The sequence below is a fragment of the Rutilus rutilus genome (assembly GCF_951802725.1).
Source record: "Rutilus rutilus genome assembly, chromosome: 14".
NCBI classification, from domain to species: Eukaryota; Metazoa; Chordata; class Actinopteri; order Cypriniformes; family Leuciscidae; genus Rutilus; species Rutilus rutilus.
This window is the reverse complement of record NC_140219.1, coordinates 1034381-1052441: the sequence shown is the minus strand read 5'-3', so window position 1 is coordinate 1052441 and position 18061 is coordinate 1034381. Positions and strand designations below refer to the sequence as shown.

The window sequence follows — 18061 nt, the reverse complement described above, 5'->3', positions numbered from 1 at the left end:
ACTTTGGGTGCCTCCAGGAACCAAATTTCATTTTTTTTTAAATATTTAATTTCATGTTGTTACTATGGTTACCTTTGACATCTATTATAATAAACAAATTGAACCAAATACAAAATAAGAATTGTTTATTACATATTTGATATTCATTTTTATACATACACTTCCATGCACATGGGGAAAAAAGCTAACTACAGATTAATATCAATGACTACACAAAAAAATAGTGTAATACATAAGCAACATGAATAATCAACCATGTATATACAATAGATAAACAAGAAAAGACATCTCAACAAAATGCATGGAAACACATATGTTCCACTAAATAAATCAATGTAAAAAAATTACATTTGAACTAATTAAAAATGTCCATCATACTTAACTTTAAAACATTTGTGTTTCAGTCCGATGGTTAGTCTGACATCACTGTTTCCAAGTCCAAAAGCTCTATCAGATGCCAAAAACAAACAACAGTGCTAATATACACTCATTGTGCTGTAACCTTTATCTCTATACCGAAATCTCAGATGGTTAGTTATTCAGCTATTTTGAATCATAAAATGTTTAAGTCTGGGATGCCGTTAGACTGGAGACTGTAATGTACACTATGGCTTTTGAAAAGCTTAAATGTGTGACTTGAATCAACAGTGTTCATAAATGGTTGTAGAGTATTCTCATGAAACAAGATAGAGGAAGTAGAAGTAGAGGCTTCGACCCGAAACAGAGTTAAGGTGCAGTAAAATGATCTGTTGTTCTGTGAATGTTCACTGGTGAATTCAGTCATTTCAATATGAATTCACACGATCAGCAATTTCGTTTGTGGTCAAAAAAGTCACTATGGGACCAAGTTGGTGTGAGGTACTTAAAGAGTTGGAAAAGTGAAAAAGTACAGCATCGTTTTCCGTTTGTTTTTCCTCTTTTCTGGTGGATGGTCCAGGCACTTCAATGATTTTCAGGTCTACAGGAGGATTTTTATTCTTGGTCAAACTTGTATTTCAGCTTACCGAGATCCCTGCAAAGTACAAAATTTACTGTTAGTAATGTTATTAAAGTGATAGTTGTGAAATTTAAATAATTTCCTCAGCCTTGTGACGTTCCAAACCTGTTTGACTTTCTGTCTGTGGAACCCAAAAGCAGATCTCAGGCATAATGCGACCCCAGTCACCATTCAATTTCACTGCATGAAACACAAGAAGAAAACAAATGTGTAAATCATTCATGAAACCATTCTTATGTACACTTGTCTAGTTCAATTCAATGCAACAATTTATGTAAAAATGGTTAAGCTCCAAAAATGTCCCAGAAAAGATCCTAAAAATAATCAATGAGTTCACAACTCATGTGTTATGGGTTGTGTTGCAAGTCTTCTGAAGCCTAATAGCTTTTTCCTTTTTTTTTTTTTTTTTTGTCGAAAAAGACTAAACTTGAAGTTATAATTCAGAGTTAAAATGTCTATAGCATTTTTTGTGAATCAAACCTGTGATATTATTTTTCTGAGTAACATGAATGAGATTTGAGATCATGAGAAAAGATTTTCAGAGAGTAACTGATTAAAAAACACAAGTACACAGTCAAACAATACAATTTCACACAGAGAAAGTTCATAGTAATAAAGTACTGCATGTGATGCAGGTAACTTACTGTAATTCAATGTTGCCACTGAAATGTTCAGATTATTTGTTCTGGGGAAACAAAAGAACAAAGATGATTATTCACAACATAATATTTATTGACCAGTAAATGGCTTTAAAATGGTATTTGAGAGAATGAGGGCACCTGTAGTAAAGTTAGGCTAAACAAAAACAGAGCAAACTATAACCTGTTTTTGTTATTCATAACAAACGCCAAGAATCAGAGAATTTTCTAAATTAGTTAGGCTATATCAGCAATTTGAAGACACTGTTGTACAAAATATGTTGAATTGAATGACTAAATCAATCTAAGACAATAAGTCAATCATTTCCATTTGTTCATTAGATCAACGTAGTTAGCATCGCGGCTCAAACCTTCATACCAGATACTGTGAAATAAACGAGTGGTAAACACTGTAAAAACGTAGTAATGTATAATAAATTTAGTTTATATATATGTGTGTTTAAATATATAGTGAGTAGACTCTGTATTTATATTTATTTGGCGAGTTTACAAACCTTGTAATGGAGAGCCGAATAAACGGCGGAAGCATTGATGAGAGGAGCCGTTACTTTCCTGATGACGATCAGCTGAGCTTTGTTGCGCGCGAGCAGCGCGAGCATCACTGAAGCGACGACAGCAGAGGAATAGCAGCAGTTTCGTGACAGAATAATACTTTTCTCCTCCTGCTTCTTCTTCTTCATATAATATTATTATTATTTAGTGTTGTTGTTTAAGGTTTAAATGACTTAATAAAATAGGCCTATACTAAATATATGTAAGCTACCCAAGTGAAAAAGACTATAGTTACTGTTAAATGTATTAAAAATGCATTAAAGTATATTTGATTTGTAGGTCTACTAAAAACACACTCAAGTACATTTTTAATACATTTAATAGTACATCTTTTTCACCTGGGTATGTATACTGAATCAAACTTGCCTATAATAATAATAATAATAATAATAATAATAATAAAAATGCATTAAAGTAGGCTATATTTGTATTGTAGTAGGTCTACTAAAAACACACTCAAGTACATTTTTAATACATTTAATAGTACGTCTTTTTCACCTGGGTATGTATACTGAATCAAACTTAAGTAGCCTATAATAATAATAATAATAATAGGATAATAATAATAATAATAATAATAGAATAATAATCTAATTCGGGCCTCACTGAACCATTGGGTTCCTCCAGATGCTGGCTTTAACATTAGAGATCTTCCAGGAACCACTTAAATGTTAAAAGATCTTCCAATAACCCTTTTATCGCATTTAAGTTCCTCTGTTTTCCCCTAAAGCACTTCGAGGTCTCATGGTAATGAAAAGGTGACTCCAGAACCTCTGAAGTAAATACAAAGTGCTTAAAGGATCCCATAAGTTCCAGCAAGAACCTCAAAGATTGTCAGTGCTCCTCCAGTAACCCTACTATAGGAAAAAGAGCTTTGAGGCACCAAAATTACATTTTGAAGTTCCTTGAGTATCCGACAGGATACTTGAGGCTCCTTTAGTTTTTACAGTGTAGATGCACTTTTATGATGGACAGATGCACTTTTATGATTGATAGATGCACTTTTATGATGGACAGATGCACTTTTATGATGGATAGATGCACTTTTATGATGATAGATGCACTTTTATGATGGATAGATGCACTTTATGATGGACAGATGCACTTTTATGATGATAGATGCACTTTTATGATGGATAGATGCACTTTTATGATGGATAGATGCACTTTATGATGGATAGATGCACTTTATCATGGATAGATGCACTTTTATGATGGACGGATGCACTTTTATGATGGATAGATGCACTTTTATGATGGACAGATCCACTTTTATGATGGATAGATGCACTTTTATGATGGATAGATGCACTTTATGATGGATAGATGCACTTTATCATGGATAGATGCACTTTTATGATGGATAGATGCACTTTTATGATGGATAGATGCACTTTTATGATGGATAGATGCACTTTATGATGGATAGATGCACTTTATCATGGATAGATGCACTTTTATGATGGACAGATGCACTTTATCATGGATAGATGCACTTTTATGATGGATAGATGCACTTTATCATGGATAGATGCACTTTTATGATGGACAGATGCACTTTATCATGGATAGATGCACTTTTATGATGATAGATGCACTTTTATGATGGACAGACAGATGCACTTTTATGATGGACAGATGCACTTTTATGATGATAGATGCACTTTTATGATGGACAGATGCACTTTTATGATGATAGATGCACTTTTATGATGGATAGATGTACTTTTATGATGGATAGATGCACTTTATGATGATAGATGCACTTTTATGATGGATAGATGCACTTTATGATGGATAGATGCACTTTATGATGGACAGATGCACTTTATGATGATAGATGCACTTTTATGATGGATAGATGCACTTTTATGATGGATAGATGCACTTTATGATGGACAGATGCACTTTTATGATGGACAGATGCACTTTATGATGGACAGATGCACTTTTATGATGGATAGATGCACTTTTATGATGATAGATGCACTTTTATGATGATAGATGCACTTTTATGATGGATAGATGCACTTTTATGATGGATAGATGCACTTTTATGATGATAGATGCACTTTTATGATGGATAGATGCACTTTTATGATGGACAGATGCACTTTTATGATGGACAGATGTACTTTTATGATGGATAGATGCACTTTATGATGATAGATGCACTTTTATGATGGATAGATGCACTTTATGATGGATAGATGCACTTTTATGATGGATAGATGCACTTTTATGATGGATAGATGCACTTTTATGATGGATAGATGCACTTTTATGATGATAGATGCACTTTTATGATGGATAGATGCACTTTTATGATGGACAGATGCACTTTTATGATGGACAGATGTACTTTTATGATGGATAGATGCACTTTATGATGATAGATGCACTTTTATGATGGATAGATGCACTTTATGATGATAGATGCACTTTTATGATGGATAGATGCACTTTATGATGGATAGATGCACTTTTATGATGGATAGATGCACTTTTATGATGGACAGATGTACTTTTATGATGGATAGATGCACTTTATGATGGACAGATGCACTTTTATGATGGATAGATGCACTTTTATGATGGACAGATGCACTTTATGATGATAGATGCACTTTTATGATGGATAGATGCACTTTATGATGATAGATGCACTTTTATGATGGACAGATGCACTTTTATGATGGATAGATGCACTTTATGATGGATAGATGCACTTTATGATGGACAGATGCACTTTTATGATGGACAGATGCACTTTTATGATGGACAGATGCACTTTTATGATGGACAGATGCACTTTATGATGGACAGATGCACTTTTATGATGGACAGATGCACTTTTATGATGGATAGATGCACTTTTATGATGGACAGATGCACTTTTATGATGGATAGATGCACTTTTATGATGGACAGATGCACTTTTATGATGGACAGATGCACTTTTATGATGATGGATGCACTTTTATGATGGATAGATGCACTTTTATGATGGATAGATGCACTTTTATGATGACAGATGCACTTTATGATGGACAGATGCACTTTTATGATGGACAGATGCACTTTTATGATGGACAGATGCACTTTTATGATGGACAGATGCACTTTTATGATGGATAGATGCACTTTTATGATGGACAGATGCACTTTATGATGGATAGATGCACTTTTATGATGGATAGATGCACTTTTATGATGGATATATGCACTTTTATCATGGACAGATGCACTTTTATGATGGACAGATGCACTTTTATGATGGACAGATGCACTTTTATGATGGACAGATGCACTTTTATGATGGACAGATGCACTTTTATGATGGATAGATGCACTTTTATGATGGACAGATGCACTTTTATGATGGACAGATGCACTTTATCATGGATAGATGCACTTTTATGATGGATAGATGCACTTTTATGATGGATAGATGCACTTTTATGATGAATAGATGCACTTTATGATGGACAGATGCACTTTTATGATGGATAGATGCACTTTTATGATGGATAGATGCACTTTTATGATGGATAGATGCACTTTTATGATGGACAGATGCTCTTTTATGATGGACAGATGCACTTTTATGATGGATAGATGGACTTTTATGATGGATAGATGCACTTTTATGATGATAGATGCACTTTTATGATGGACAGATGCACTTTTATGATGGATAGATGCACTTTTATGATGGATAGATGCACTTTTATGATGGATAGATGCACTTTTATGATGATAGATGCACTTTTATGATGAATAGATGCACTTTATGATGGACAGATGCACTTTTATGATGGATAGATGCACTTTTATGATGATAGATGCACTGTTATGATGGATAGATGCACTTTTATGATGGATAGATGCACTTTTATGATGGACAGATGCACTGTTATGATGATAGATGCACTGTTATGATGATAGATGCACTGTTATGCACTTTTATGATGGATAGATGCACTTTTATGATGGATAGATGCACTTTTATGATGGACAGATGCACTTTTATGATGAATAGATGCACTTTTATGATGGTAGATGCACTTATGATGGACAGATGCACTTTTATGATGGATAGATGCACTTTTATGATGGACAGATGCACTTTTATGATGATAGATGCACTGTTATGATGATAGATGCACTGTTATGCACTTTTATGATGAATAGATGCACTTTTATGATGGTAGATGCACTTATGATGGATAGATGCACTTTTATGATGGATAGATGCACTTTTATGATGGACAGATGCACTTTTATGATGAATAGATGCACTTTTATGATGGTAGATGCACTTATGATGGACAGATGCACTTTTATGATGGACATATGCACTTTTATGATGGATAGATGCACTTTTATCATAGATAGATGCACTTTTATGATGGACAGATGCACTTTTATGATTGATAGATGCACTTTTATGATGGACAGATGCACTTTTATGATGGATAGATGCACTTTTATGATGATAGATGCACTTTTATGATGGATAGATGCACTTTATGATGGACAGATGCACTTTTATGATGATAGATGCACTTTTATGATGGATAGATGCACTTTATGATGGATAGATGCACTTTATCATGGATAGATTCAATTCAATTCAATTCAAATTTATTTGTATAGCGCTTTTCACAATACATATTGTTTCAAAGCAGCTTTACAGAAAGTGCATTTCAGAAATGTACATAGAGAAATACAGTTAGTTAATCATGTATTGATTTAGGGCATAAACATCGCCCGCGTCGAGTCGTCTCAACTGTAGTATAAAATGTAAGTATTATGTGAATGCCTGGCTGAAGAGATGCGTCTTTAATCTAGTTTTAAACTGGGACAGCGAGTCTGAGCCTCGAACAATATCAGGAAGGCCATTCCACAGTTTAGGAGCTAAATGTGAAAAAGCTCTCCCTCCTTTAGTGGACTTAGATATCCTAGGAATGACCAGAAGCCTCGAATTTAGTGATCTTAAACAGCGCGATGGATTGTAGGGCGATAGAAGTTCCGTTAAATACACGGGAGCTAAACCATTTAGGGCTTTATAGGTCAGTAGCAATACTTTGTAATTGATACGGAACTTTATAGGTAACCAATGTAGAGACGACAGAATTGGTGTTATATGATCGTATTTTCTTGATCTAGTAAGAACTCTAGCGGCGGCATTTTGGACTAACTGTAGCTTGTTTATTGAGGATGCAGGACAACCAGCTAATAAAGCATTACAGTAATCTAGTCTCGAGGTCATGAATGCATGAACTAACTTTTCTGCATCAGAAACAGATAGCATGTTACGTAGCTTAGCAATGTTTCTAAGGTGGAAAAAGGCTGTTCTTGTAACATATGAAATATGATTTTCAAAAGACAAGTTGCGGTCTAATATAACACCCAGGTCTTTTACTGTAGAGGATAAAGTAACAGGACACCCTTCTAAATTAAAGTTGTATTGTAAGAGGTTTTGTGGGCAGTTTTTTGGACTAATAAGTAATACCTCCGTTTTATCTGAATTTAATAGCAGAAAATTACATGTCATCCAGTATTTTATATCTTTAACACACTCTGTTAATTTAGATAATTTAGCGTTTTCATCTGGTCGTGATGAAATATATAATTGAGTGTCATCAGCATAACAGTGGAAATTAATTCCATGTTTTCTTATAATATTACCAAGTGGCAGCATATATATTGAGAATAGCAGAGGGCCTAACACAGATCCTTGCGGTACACCGTAGTTTACTGACGTTATCTTCGATTTTTCCCCATTTACGCAGACAAAATGGTAACGGTCTGATAAGTACGATCTAAACCAGTTTAATGCCTGTCCCTGAACACCAGTGTAGTTTTGTAGTCGGTCTAAGAGTATTGTGTGATCTATAGTATCGAACGCAGCACTAAGATCAAGTAAAACTAGTATTGAGATACAGCCTTGGTCAGAAGCTAGAAGTAAATCATTTGTAATTTTAACAAGCGCAGTTTCAGTGCTATGGTGCGGCCTGAATCCTGACTGAAACTTTTCATAGATATCATTTTCTTGCAAGAAAGAGCACAGTTGAGCGGACACCACTTTTTCTAGTATTTTAGACATAAATGGAAGATTTGAAATGGGTCTGTAATTTGCTAGGTTATTATGATCTAATTGTGGTTTCTTAATAAGAGGTTTTATAACTGCCAACTTGAATATTCTTGGAACATGACCTAAGGATAAAGACGAGTTAATAATATTGAGAAGAGGCTCTTCCACTACAGGTAACACTTGTTTCAGTAGTTTAGTTGGTATTGGATCTAATAAACACGTTGTTGGTTTAGATGCAATGATAAGTTTATTTAACTCTTCCTGTCCTATAGTTGCAAAGCGCTGTAATTGTTCTTGCGGGGTGATAATTGAGGCTGAATCATAAGACACCATTAAAGATTGTACATTTACAATTGTGTTTCTGATGCTTTCTATTTTCTCAGTGAAGAAATTCATAAAATCATTACTACTACACTGTGACAGAATATTTTGCTCCGGTAACGTCTGTTTATTTGTTAGTCTAGCGACGGTGTTAAATAAAAACCTTGGATTGTTTTGGTTGTTTTCTATTAGTTTGCGGAGATGCTCAGCCCTGGCTGCTTTTAGGGCCTTTTTATAACGTGACATACTGTCTTTCCATGCGATTCTAAAGACCTCTAGATTAGTTTGTTTCCATTTACGCTCTAAATTACGAGTTTCTCTCTTTAGAACATGCGTAACACTGTTGTACCATGGTGCTTTAGTTTTCTCTCTAACCTTTTTTAATCTAATTGGTGCAACGATGTCTAATGTACTAGAGAAAATGGTGCTCATAGTGCTAGTCATTTCCTCTAGTTCATCTGTTTGTTTGGGTTCACTGAGCAGCTGAGACAGATCAGGTAAGCTATTTGAGAATCTATCTATAGTGGTTGGAAGGATTGTTCTGCCTGGTCGATAACGCGGCGCAACATGACAAATTTCAGCGGTACGTAGTATGCAAGTGACCATGTAATGGTCAGTGACTTCATCACTTTGCGGTATAATATCTATATCGGTTGGATCGGCTCCATGTGATATAATTAAATCTAGCGTATGATTAAGACGATGAGTGGGACCAGTTACGTTTTGCTTGACCCCAAAGGAGTTTAATAAATCTGTAAACGCAGCCCCTAAAGCATCATTTGAATTATCTACGTGTATGTTAAAATCTCCAACAATTAATGCTTTATCGACATTGACCAAAAGATCTGAGAGAAAGTCTGCAAACTCTTTTAGGAAATCAGCGTAAGGCCCAGGCGGTCTATATACGGTAGCCAAGGCTAGAGATAATATGGATTTCTTTCTTACATCTAAGAGAGTAACATGTAGCACAAGTACTTCAAACGAATTAAACCTGTGACCTGTTTTCTGAGTAACAGTAAGAATATCTTTATAGATTATAGCAACACCACCGCCACGACCAATCAGACGGGGCTCATGCTTGTAACAGTATCCAGGAGGAGTAGACTCATTAAGACCGAAATAATCATTTGGTTTAAGCCAGGTTTCAGTAAGGCAAAGTACATCAAAACTATTATCTGTGACCATTTCATTTACAATAACCGCCTTAGGTGTAAGCGATCTGATGTTTAAAAGACCTAGCTTTATAAATTGTTTTTGTTCACTAATATTGAGATTTTCTGGTTTAATCACAATTAGATTTTTCTTAGATCCTGCAGTAGATTTATTATTTGATCTCACTAAACGAGGAATAGACACAGTTTCAATATAATGTTCTACATTGGTACTTATATCAATTAAGTTTGGACAGCAAAGAGTGTGATTTGGACTTTGACTTACTAGTCATATGGTGTGTAGCGTCTTGGAGATGTTGTCCGACAGAATAGCCGCTCCGATTCTGCTGGGGTGAAGGCCATCAGCACGGAAGAGCCTAGGTCGCTCCCAGAAAAGATTCCAATTATTATTTACAAAGAGCAGTCTCTGTTCATTACACCATGACATTAACCATTCATTTAGAGCAAATAATCTACTGAACCTTTCGTGTCCTAGTCGGTAGGTGGGAAGCGGTCCAGACACGATGATCGTTGTTTCAGGCGATGTGCTGCGTACCGTCTCGATCAGGCTCCTGTAGTCCTTCTTCAGAACCTCCGACTGCCGTAGCCTGATGTCGTTCGTTCCCGCGTGCAGCACGACAGCTCCGACGGGCTCGTCACCGTTCAGAATCCCGGGAACCTGTGCAGCGACATCGAGAACACGAGCACCAGGAAAGCAGTGAGTGCGAACCTTACCTTTACCTATGGTAGCACGGACATGCCGGACGATGGAACTGCCGATGATCACAGCGTCGCATTCCGTCTCGCGTAGAGGGGAGAAGCGGTTCTGGGTGGAGATCTCGAAGGCCGGGAGGGGCGGAGAGGTCCTAGCTCTGGTCCTGGCCCGCGTCTTCCGCAGTGGAATCATCCAGGGTCCATGTTGTTGTGTCGGTGCCGGAGTGAATGAAACCAGGGATGATCGCATCCTGGGCAGAGAAACACATGGAGTAGACGAGGTCGGAGTCAAAAGGTTACTAACCACTGACTTTTGAGCATCGGCGCGTGATGTTTCAAGCGCGAAACATCGATCTCGTAGCTCGGCCTGTCTCTCTAGTAGGTCGCGGATCTGCTTCTCCACGGATTCCAGCTCTAACTGCACAGAATGCAGCTCGAAGGTGTCCTCACCTGCACTCAAAGGTAACGTTAGACACACATCCGTTATATTCGCCATTATAGCAGATGTGCTATAATGGCGAATTATAGCTTTCAGTGATACGGGTGTAAATAAGTCGATCGATAGGCGCGACCACGCGTGTAATGCTAGCGGGCTAAGGCTAGTAGCGGAAGTTCGAAAGGTTGGATATATGTAGCGATATCAGAGCAATCCGATTGTTTTTTAAGGAGAATAGTATTCCAGATATGTTCACACGCTATAAAAATGAAAAAGTTCGTTTGTAAAAGAGTGTAAAGAAGAAAAACAAGGTTTCTGAATTAATTCGACGGAGCTCCAAACACAACAACGCACTCAGTCGTGATGCACTTTTATGATGGACAGATGCACTTTTATGATGATAGATGCACTTTTATGATGGATAGATGCACTTTATGATGGATAGATGCACTTTATCATGGATAGATGCACTTTTATGATGGACGGATGCACTTTTATGATGGATAGATGCACTTTTATGATGGACAGATCCACTTTTATGATGGATAGATGCACTTTTATGATGGATAGATGCACTTTATGATGGATAGATGCACTTTATCATGGATAGATGCACTTTTATGATGGATAGATGCACTTTTATGATGGATAGATGCACTTTTATGATGGATAGATGCACTTTATGATGGATAGATGCACTTTATCATGGATAGATGCACTTTTATGATGGACAGATGCACTTTATCATGGATAGATGCACTTTTATGATGGATAGATGCACTTTATCATGGATAGATGCACTTTTATGATGGACAGATGCACTTTATCATGGATAGATGCACTTTTATGATGATAGATGCACTTTTATGATGGACAGACAGATGCACTTTTATGATGGACAGATGCACTTTTATGATGATAGATGCACTTTTATGATGGACAGATGCACTTTTATGATGATAGATGCACTTTTATGATGGATAGATGTACTTTTATGATGGATAGATGCACTTTATGATGATAGATGCACTTTTATGATGGATAGATGCACTTTATGATGGATAGATGCACTTTATGATGGACAGATGCACTTTATGATGATAGATGCACTTTTATGATGGATAGATGCACTTTTATGATGGATAGATGCACTTTATGATGGACAGATGCACTTTTATGATGGACAGATGCACTTTATGATGGACAGATGCACTTTTATGATGGATAGATGCACTTTTATGATGATAGATGCACTTTTATGATGATAGATGCACTTTTATGATGGATAGATGCACTTTTATGATGGATAGATGCACTTTTATGATGATAGATGCACTTTTATGATGGATAGATGCACTTTTATGATGGACAGATGCACTTTTATGATGGACAGATGTACTTTTATGATGGATAGATGCACTTTATGATGATAGATGCACTTTTATGATGGATAGATGCACTTTATGATGGATAGATGCACTTTTATGATGGATAGATGCACTTTTATGATGGATAGATGCACTTTTATGATGATAGATGCACTTTTATGATGGATAGATGCACTTTTATGATGGACAGATGCACTTTTATGATGGACAGATGTACTTTTATGATGGATAGATGCACTTTATGATGATAGATGCACTTTTATGATGGATAGATGCACTTTATGATGATAGATGCACTTTTATGATGGATAGATGCACTTTATGATGGATAGATGCACTTTTATGATGGATAGATGCACTTTTATGATGGACAGATGTACTTTTATGATGGATAGATGCACTTTATGATGGACAGATGCACTTTTATGATGGATAGATGCACTTTTATGATGGACAGATGCACTTTATGATGATAGATGCACTTTTATGATGGATAGATGCACTTTATGATGATAGATGCACTTTTATGATGGACAGATGCACTTTTATGATGGATAGATGCACTTTATGATGGATAGATGCACTTTATGATGGACAGATGCACTTTTATGATGGACAGATGCACTTTTATGATGGACAGATGCACTTTATGATGGACAGATGCACTTTTATGATGGACAGATGCACTTTTATGATGGATAGATGCACTTTTATGATGGACAGATGCACTTTTATGATGGATAGATGCACTTTTATGATGGACAGATGCACTTTTATGATGGACAGATGCACTTTTATGATGATGGATGCACTTTTATGATGGATAGATGCACTTTTATGATGGATAGATGCACTTTTATGATGACAGATGCACTTTATGATGGACAGATGCACTTTTATGATGGACAGATGCACTTTTATGATGGACAGATGCACTTTTATGATGGACAGATGCACTTTTATGATGGATAGATGCACTTTTATGATGGACAGATGCACTTTATGATGGATAGATGCACTTTTATGATGGATAGATGCACTTTTATGATGGATATATGCACTTTTATCATGGACAGATGCACTTTTATGATGGACAGATGCACTTTTATGATGGACAGATGCACTTTTATGATGGATAGATGCACTTTTATGATGGACAGATGCACTTTTATGATGGACAGATGCACTTTATCATGGATAGATGCACTTTTATGATGGATAGATGCACTTTTATGATGGATAGATGCACTTTTATGATGAATAGATGCACTTTATGATGGACAGATGCACTTTTATGATGGATAGATGCACTTTTATGATGGATAGATGCACTTTTATGATGGATAGATGCACTTTTATGATGGACAGATGCTCTTTTATGATGGACAGATGCACTTTTATGATGGATAGATGGACTTTTATGATGGATAGATGCACTTTTATGATGATAGATGCACTTTTATGATGGACAGATGCACTTTTATGATGGATAGATGCACTTTTATGATGGATAGATGCACTTTTATGATGGATAGATGCACTTTTATGATGATAGATGCACTTTTATGATGAATAGATGCACTTTATGATGGACAGATGCACTTTTATGATGGATAGATGCACTTTTATGATGATAGATGCACTGTTATGATGGATAGATGCACTTTTATGATGGATAGATGCACTTTTATGATGGACAGATGCACTGTTATGATGATAGATGCACTGTTATGATGATAGATGCACTGTTATGCACTTTTATGATGGATAGATGCACTTTTATGATGGATAGATGCACTTTTATGATGGACAGATGCACTTTTATGATGAATAGATGCACTTTTATGATGGTAGATGCACTTATGATGGACAGATGCACTTTTATGATGGATAGATGCACTTTTATGATGGACAGATGCACTTTTATGATGATAGATGCACTGTTATGATGATAGATGCACTGTTATGCACTTTTATGATGAATAGATGCACTTTTATGATGGTAGATGCACTTATGATGGATAGATGCACTTTTATGATGGATAGATGCACTTTTATGATGGACAGATGCACTTTTATGATGAATAGATGCACTTTTATGATGGTAGATGCACTTATGATGGACAGATGCACTTTTATGATGGACATATGCACTTTTATGATGGATAGATGCACTTTTATCATAGATAGATGCACTTTTATGATGGACAGATGTACTTTTATGATGAATAGATGCACTTTTATGATGATAGATGCACTTTTATGATGAATAGATGCACTTTTATGATGGACAGATGCACTTTTATGATGGACATATGCACTTTTATGATGGATAGATGCACTTTTATGATGGATAGATGCACTTTTATGATGATAGATGCACTTTTATGATGGACATATGCACTTTTATGATGGACAGATGCACTTTTATGCCATTCACTGCTATTATAAAGCTAGCTGAAAGAGCCAGGACATTTTTTTAATATATATAACTCTGATTGTTCATCTGAAAGAAGAATGTCATATACATCTTGGATGACTTGAGGGTCAATAAATCATGGGCTAATTTTCATTTTTGGGTGAACTATTCCATTAATCTATTTATTTGGAATAATGCAAGAATCCTGAGCCCATCGGTTTTATACTCGGTCAAAATAGTGAGCGGTGGGCAGGCCCGGAGTGGGTAATCGGGAGAATCGGGAGAATTCCTGGTGGGCCGCTTCACTTTTGGGCCGGTCGAGGATTTTTTTAAAAAAAAATTTCACATTTCAATGTCACGTTTACATTAGGCTACACACGTTCCGCATTCTGACACCGCAGCGCGCAGCCTCTGCATGGATTGTACCATGTGAGGGAGTTCTCCCCTCCTATAGAGTTGGTTGGGTCCATAGCCCGTCTTTTCCAAAGCGTTTTCTCAGGTAGGGCTGCAACAAACGATTATTTTGATAATCGATTAATCTAACGATTATTAGAACGATTAATCGATTTCGCCGACTAATCAGTAAGTTTGGAACGATTATTTAGCCTTTTTCAATTAGTTAAAACACTGAGTTATACATATTCTAACTATAATATAAAAAAAGAAAATCACTTCAGCTTTTGAAATGGTTGGTTTAATGAACTTTGAGCCAACTAAACAGGTCATTCTCTTTAAGTTTTCAGATTTCTGTCCAACTCAAATCACAAACAAATGCAAAAAGCATTGGTTAAATATTCGGTTCTCTTTCAATAGAAAAAAATAAACAAAAAAATTATCAGCTGCATTACAGACAAACTTAAACTGCAAACAATTATTATAAGAACACAATTTAAAAAAATTGACAGCTGAGCTGACAGAGACATTCTCATTCACCTTTTAATTTACAGTATAAAAAAATAACTGACATGATATTCTTCATAACATCTCTTTTTGTAAGTCTTCATGAATATGGAACAAAATACAGGCAAGTGATAAGACTGTAATAACTAATAAACACAGCCCTGACTCCTAAGCTCGATCAAGCTTTATTCTATGCAAAAATAATCATCACATTACTGTAATTATATTATTATTGTTAATATTATTGCTATTATTAGTAGTATTCCATTCTCTAATAAAGAGATTTACTGCTAGTTATTTACGTTAGCTCCAGCTGGAGAACATTCACCTCTCACCGGCTCGTCTCGTGCCGGGTTTTTCCTCTTTAAGTGCTTTAACATGCATGTTGTGCTCCCGTGAAAAGCAAGTTACGCCTTGCATGTATTGCACACGACAGCATTCTTGGTTTGAAGTTTTGTGAAACTTTCACACACCTAGCTAGTTCGGATTCGTTTGCACTCCGTCATAATTCGCGCTGTGTTTTCTTCTACCGCAATAGCATTTGTAACGGCTGCATTACACTCTAGCGCTACAGCGCCGTAGCGGTCAAATCGCAATATTGCAGGCCCTTACATTAGGTCACGTGGGATCAAACGACTACTCGACAACAAAGATATTTGTCGACAATTTTTTATTGTCGACTAATCGTTTCAGCCCTATTCTCAGGTAGGCTACCGCGGCACCGCCGGCGCCTAGCTGGGCAGGTGTCGTGCCGAATTTTGTCTCCTGCCAAATTATTACCCCCCTAGTATTGGTAGGTTTAGGATTAGTTGTGGGGGAGGGGTTAGGATTAGGGGTGGGGTTAGGATTAGGCAATCAGGTACTGACTTCAATGAGGGGGGTAATAATTTGGCAGGAGTCAAAATTCGGCACAACACCGGCCCGTACAGTACAGGAGGAAGAGGCTAGAAGGTATGGAAGCTTTGTTTCCGCCACAGAATAAAACATTTTAAAAAATAATTGCGACTTTTTATCTCACAATTGCGAGTTTACATCTCGCAATTCTGACTTTATTTCTCAGAATTGCGAGATATAAAGTCAGAATTGCATGAAATAAAATTGCAATTGCGTGTTATTAAGTCAGAATTGCGAGATATAAAGTCAGAATTGCTTTAAATAAAGTCACAATTGCATATTATTAAGTCAGAATTGCGAGATATAAAGTTAGAATTGCGTGAAATAAAGTCGCAATTGCATATTATAAAGTCAGAATTGCAAGATATAAAGTCAGAATTGTGTGATATAAAGTCACAATTGCGTGTTATAAAGTCAGAATTGCAAGATATAAAGTCAGAATTGTGTGAAATAAAGTCGCAATTGCTTAAAGTCTAAGTGAATTATTATTTAACCTTTTAGGCTACATTATTTGTTAACCCATGGTATTAATATAAACTACACAATAGTACGGGCTGAACTGTTGCTTCATTTATCCAATTTAGAAAAAGTGCTAATTTGGAATTCCACCATGGAAAAAGTGGGCCGGTCTTGGGACTGAAACTCCCGGGCTGAAAAGTGGCCCCACTCCGGCCCTGGCGGTGGGAAACAGCATAGTCAGAATTCATACAAATTCTTCAATTGAAAACAATTGGCTGTTTATCCTAGTTATCAGTTGTTTATTTTTAAACAGTTTAAAACTATCAGATGTGTTGGACTTTCTAGATGTACGTGACCCTGAAGTGCTGTGTGTTCATAAATCGATTGGCTGGTCGCTGTTGGAGACTCGCCAAGATATTGCAGTGTTGTAGAGTGTGCTTCAACACCGACTGCTGCAGTATAGGGTGGGGCACACCAATATAGCTTATGTATCTCTATCTCTGTATCTGTATCTATAAATTGTATTAACAAAAAGTAGTTTGGGACTGCTATTTAATATCTTAACCTCTACAGTTTATCAGTATTTGTCATATTCTTACACTTTATGTGTAAGTTAAGTAAAGGGGACTACTTGTGTGTGTGTGTGTGTGTGTGTGTGTGTGTGTGTGTGTGTGTGTGTGTGTGTAATTCCTAAAAAAGTTTTGAAATGATCATAATTAATAATCGCAATTACAATTTCAAGGGAATTTTCAACAATTATGATTTGTCATAATCGTGCAGCCCTACTTTCAATTGCCTCTTTTTCAAGTGTAGGAACAACAGTGTTACTGCACACACACACACACACACACACACACACACACACACACACACACAGCACTGGGTATGTCTAGTAGGTCCAACACATCTGATAGTTTTAAACTGTGTAAAAATAAACAAATGATAACCAGGATTAACAGCCAAAATCTGTGTTTTCAATTGAAACACTGTTATTATACCGGTCACAACGTGAACAAATGTACACCTCTTAAATATATATTATTCTCATTGTTTCTGCCTTAAATTATTACA

General features: G+C 36.2%; 1 protein-coding gene across 1 annotated transcript; it reads right to left on the bottom strand.

Annotated features, from left to right (window-relative positions):
- Positions 1 to 6892: 6892 nt before the first annotated feature.
- LOC311304286 (uncharacterized protein) lies at positions 6893 to 11285 on the bottom strand. The gene is made up of 2 exons (XM_084431216.1): positions 10263 to 11285; positions 6893 to 10157 (listed from the first exon to the last, which is right to left on the bottom strand). Exons 1-2 carry the CDS (start codon positions 10988 to 10990, stop codon positions 10070 to 10072), a joined length of 816 nt encoding a protein of 271 aa, XP_084287342.1. The 5' UTR covers positions 10991 to 11285; the 3' UTR covers positions 6893 to 10069.
- Positions 11286 to 18061: the final 6776 nt, after the last annotated feature.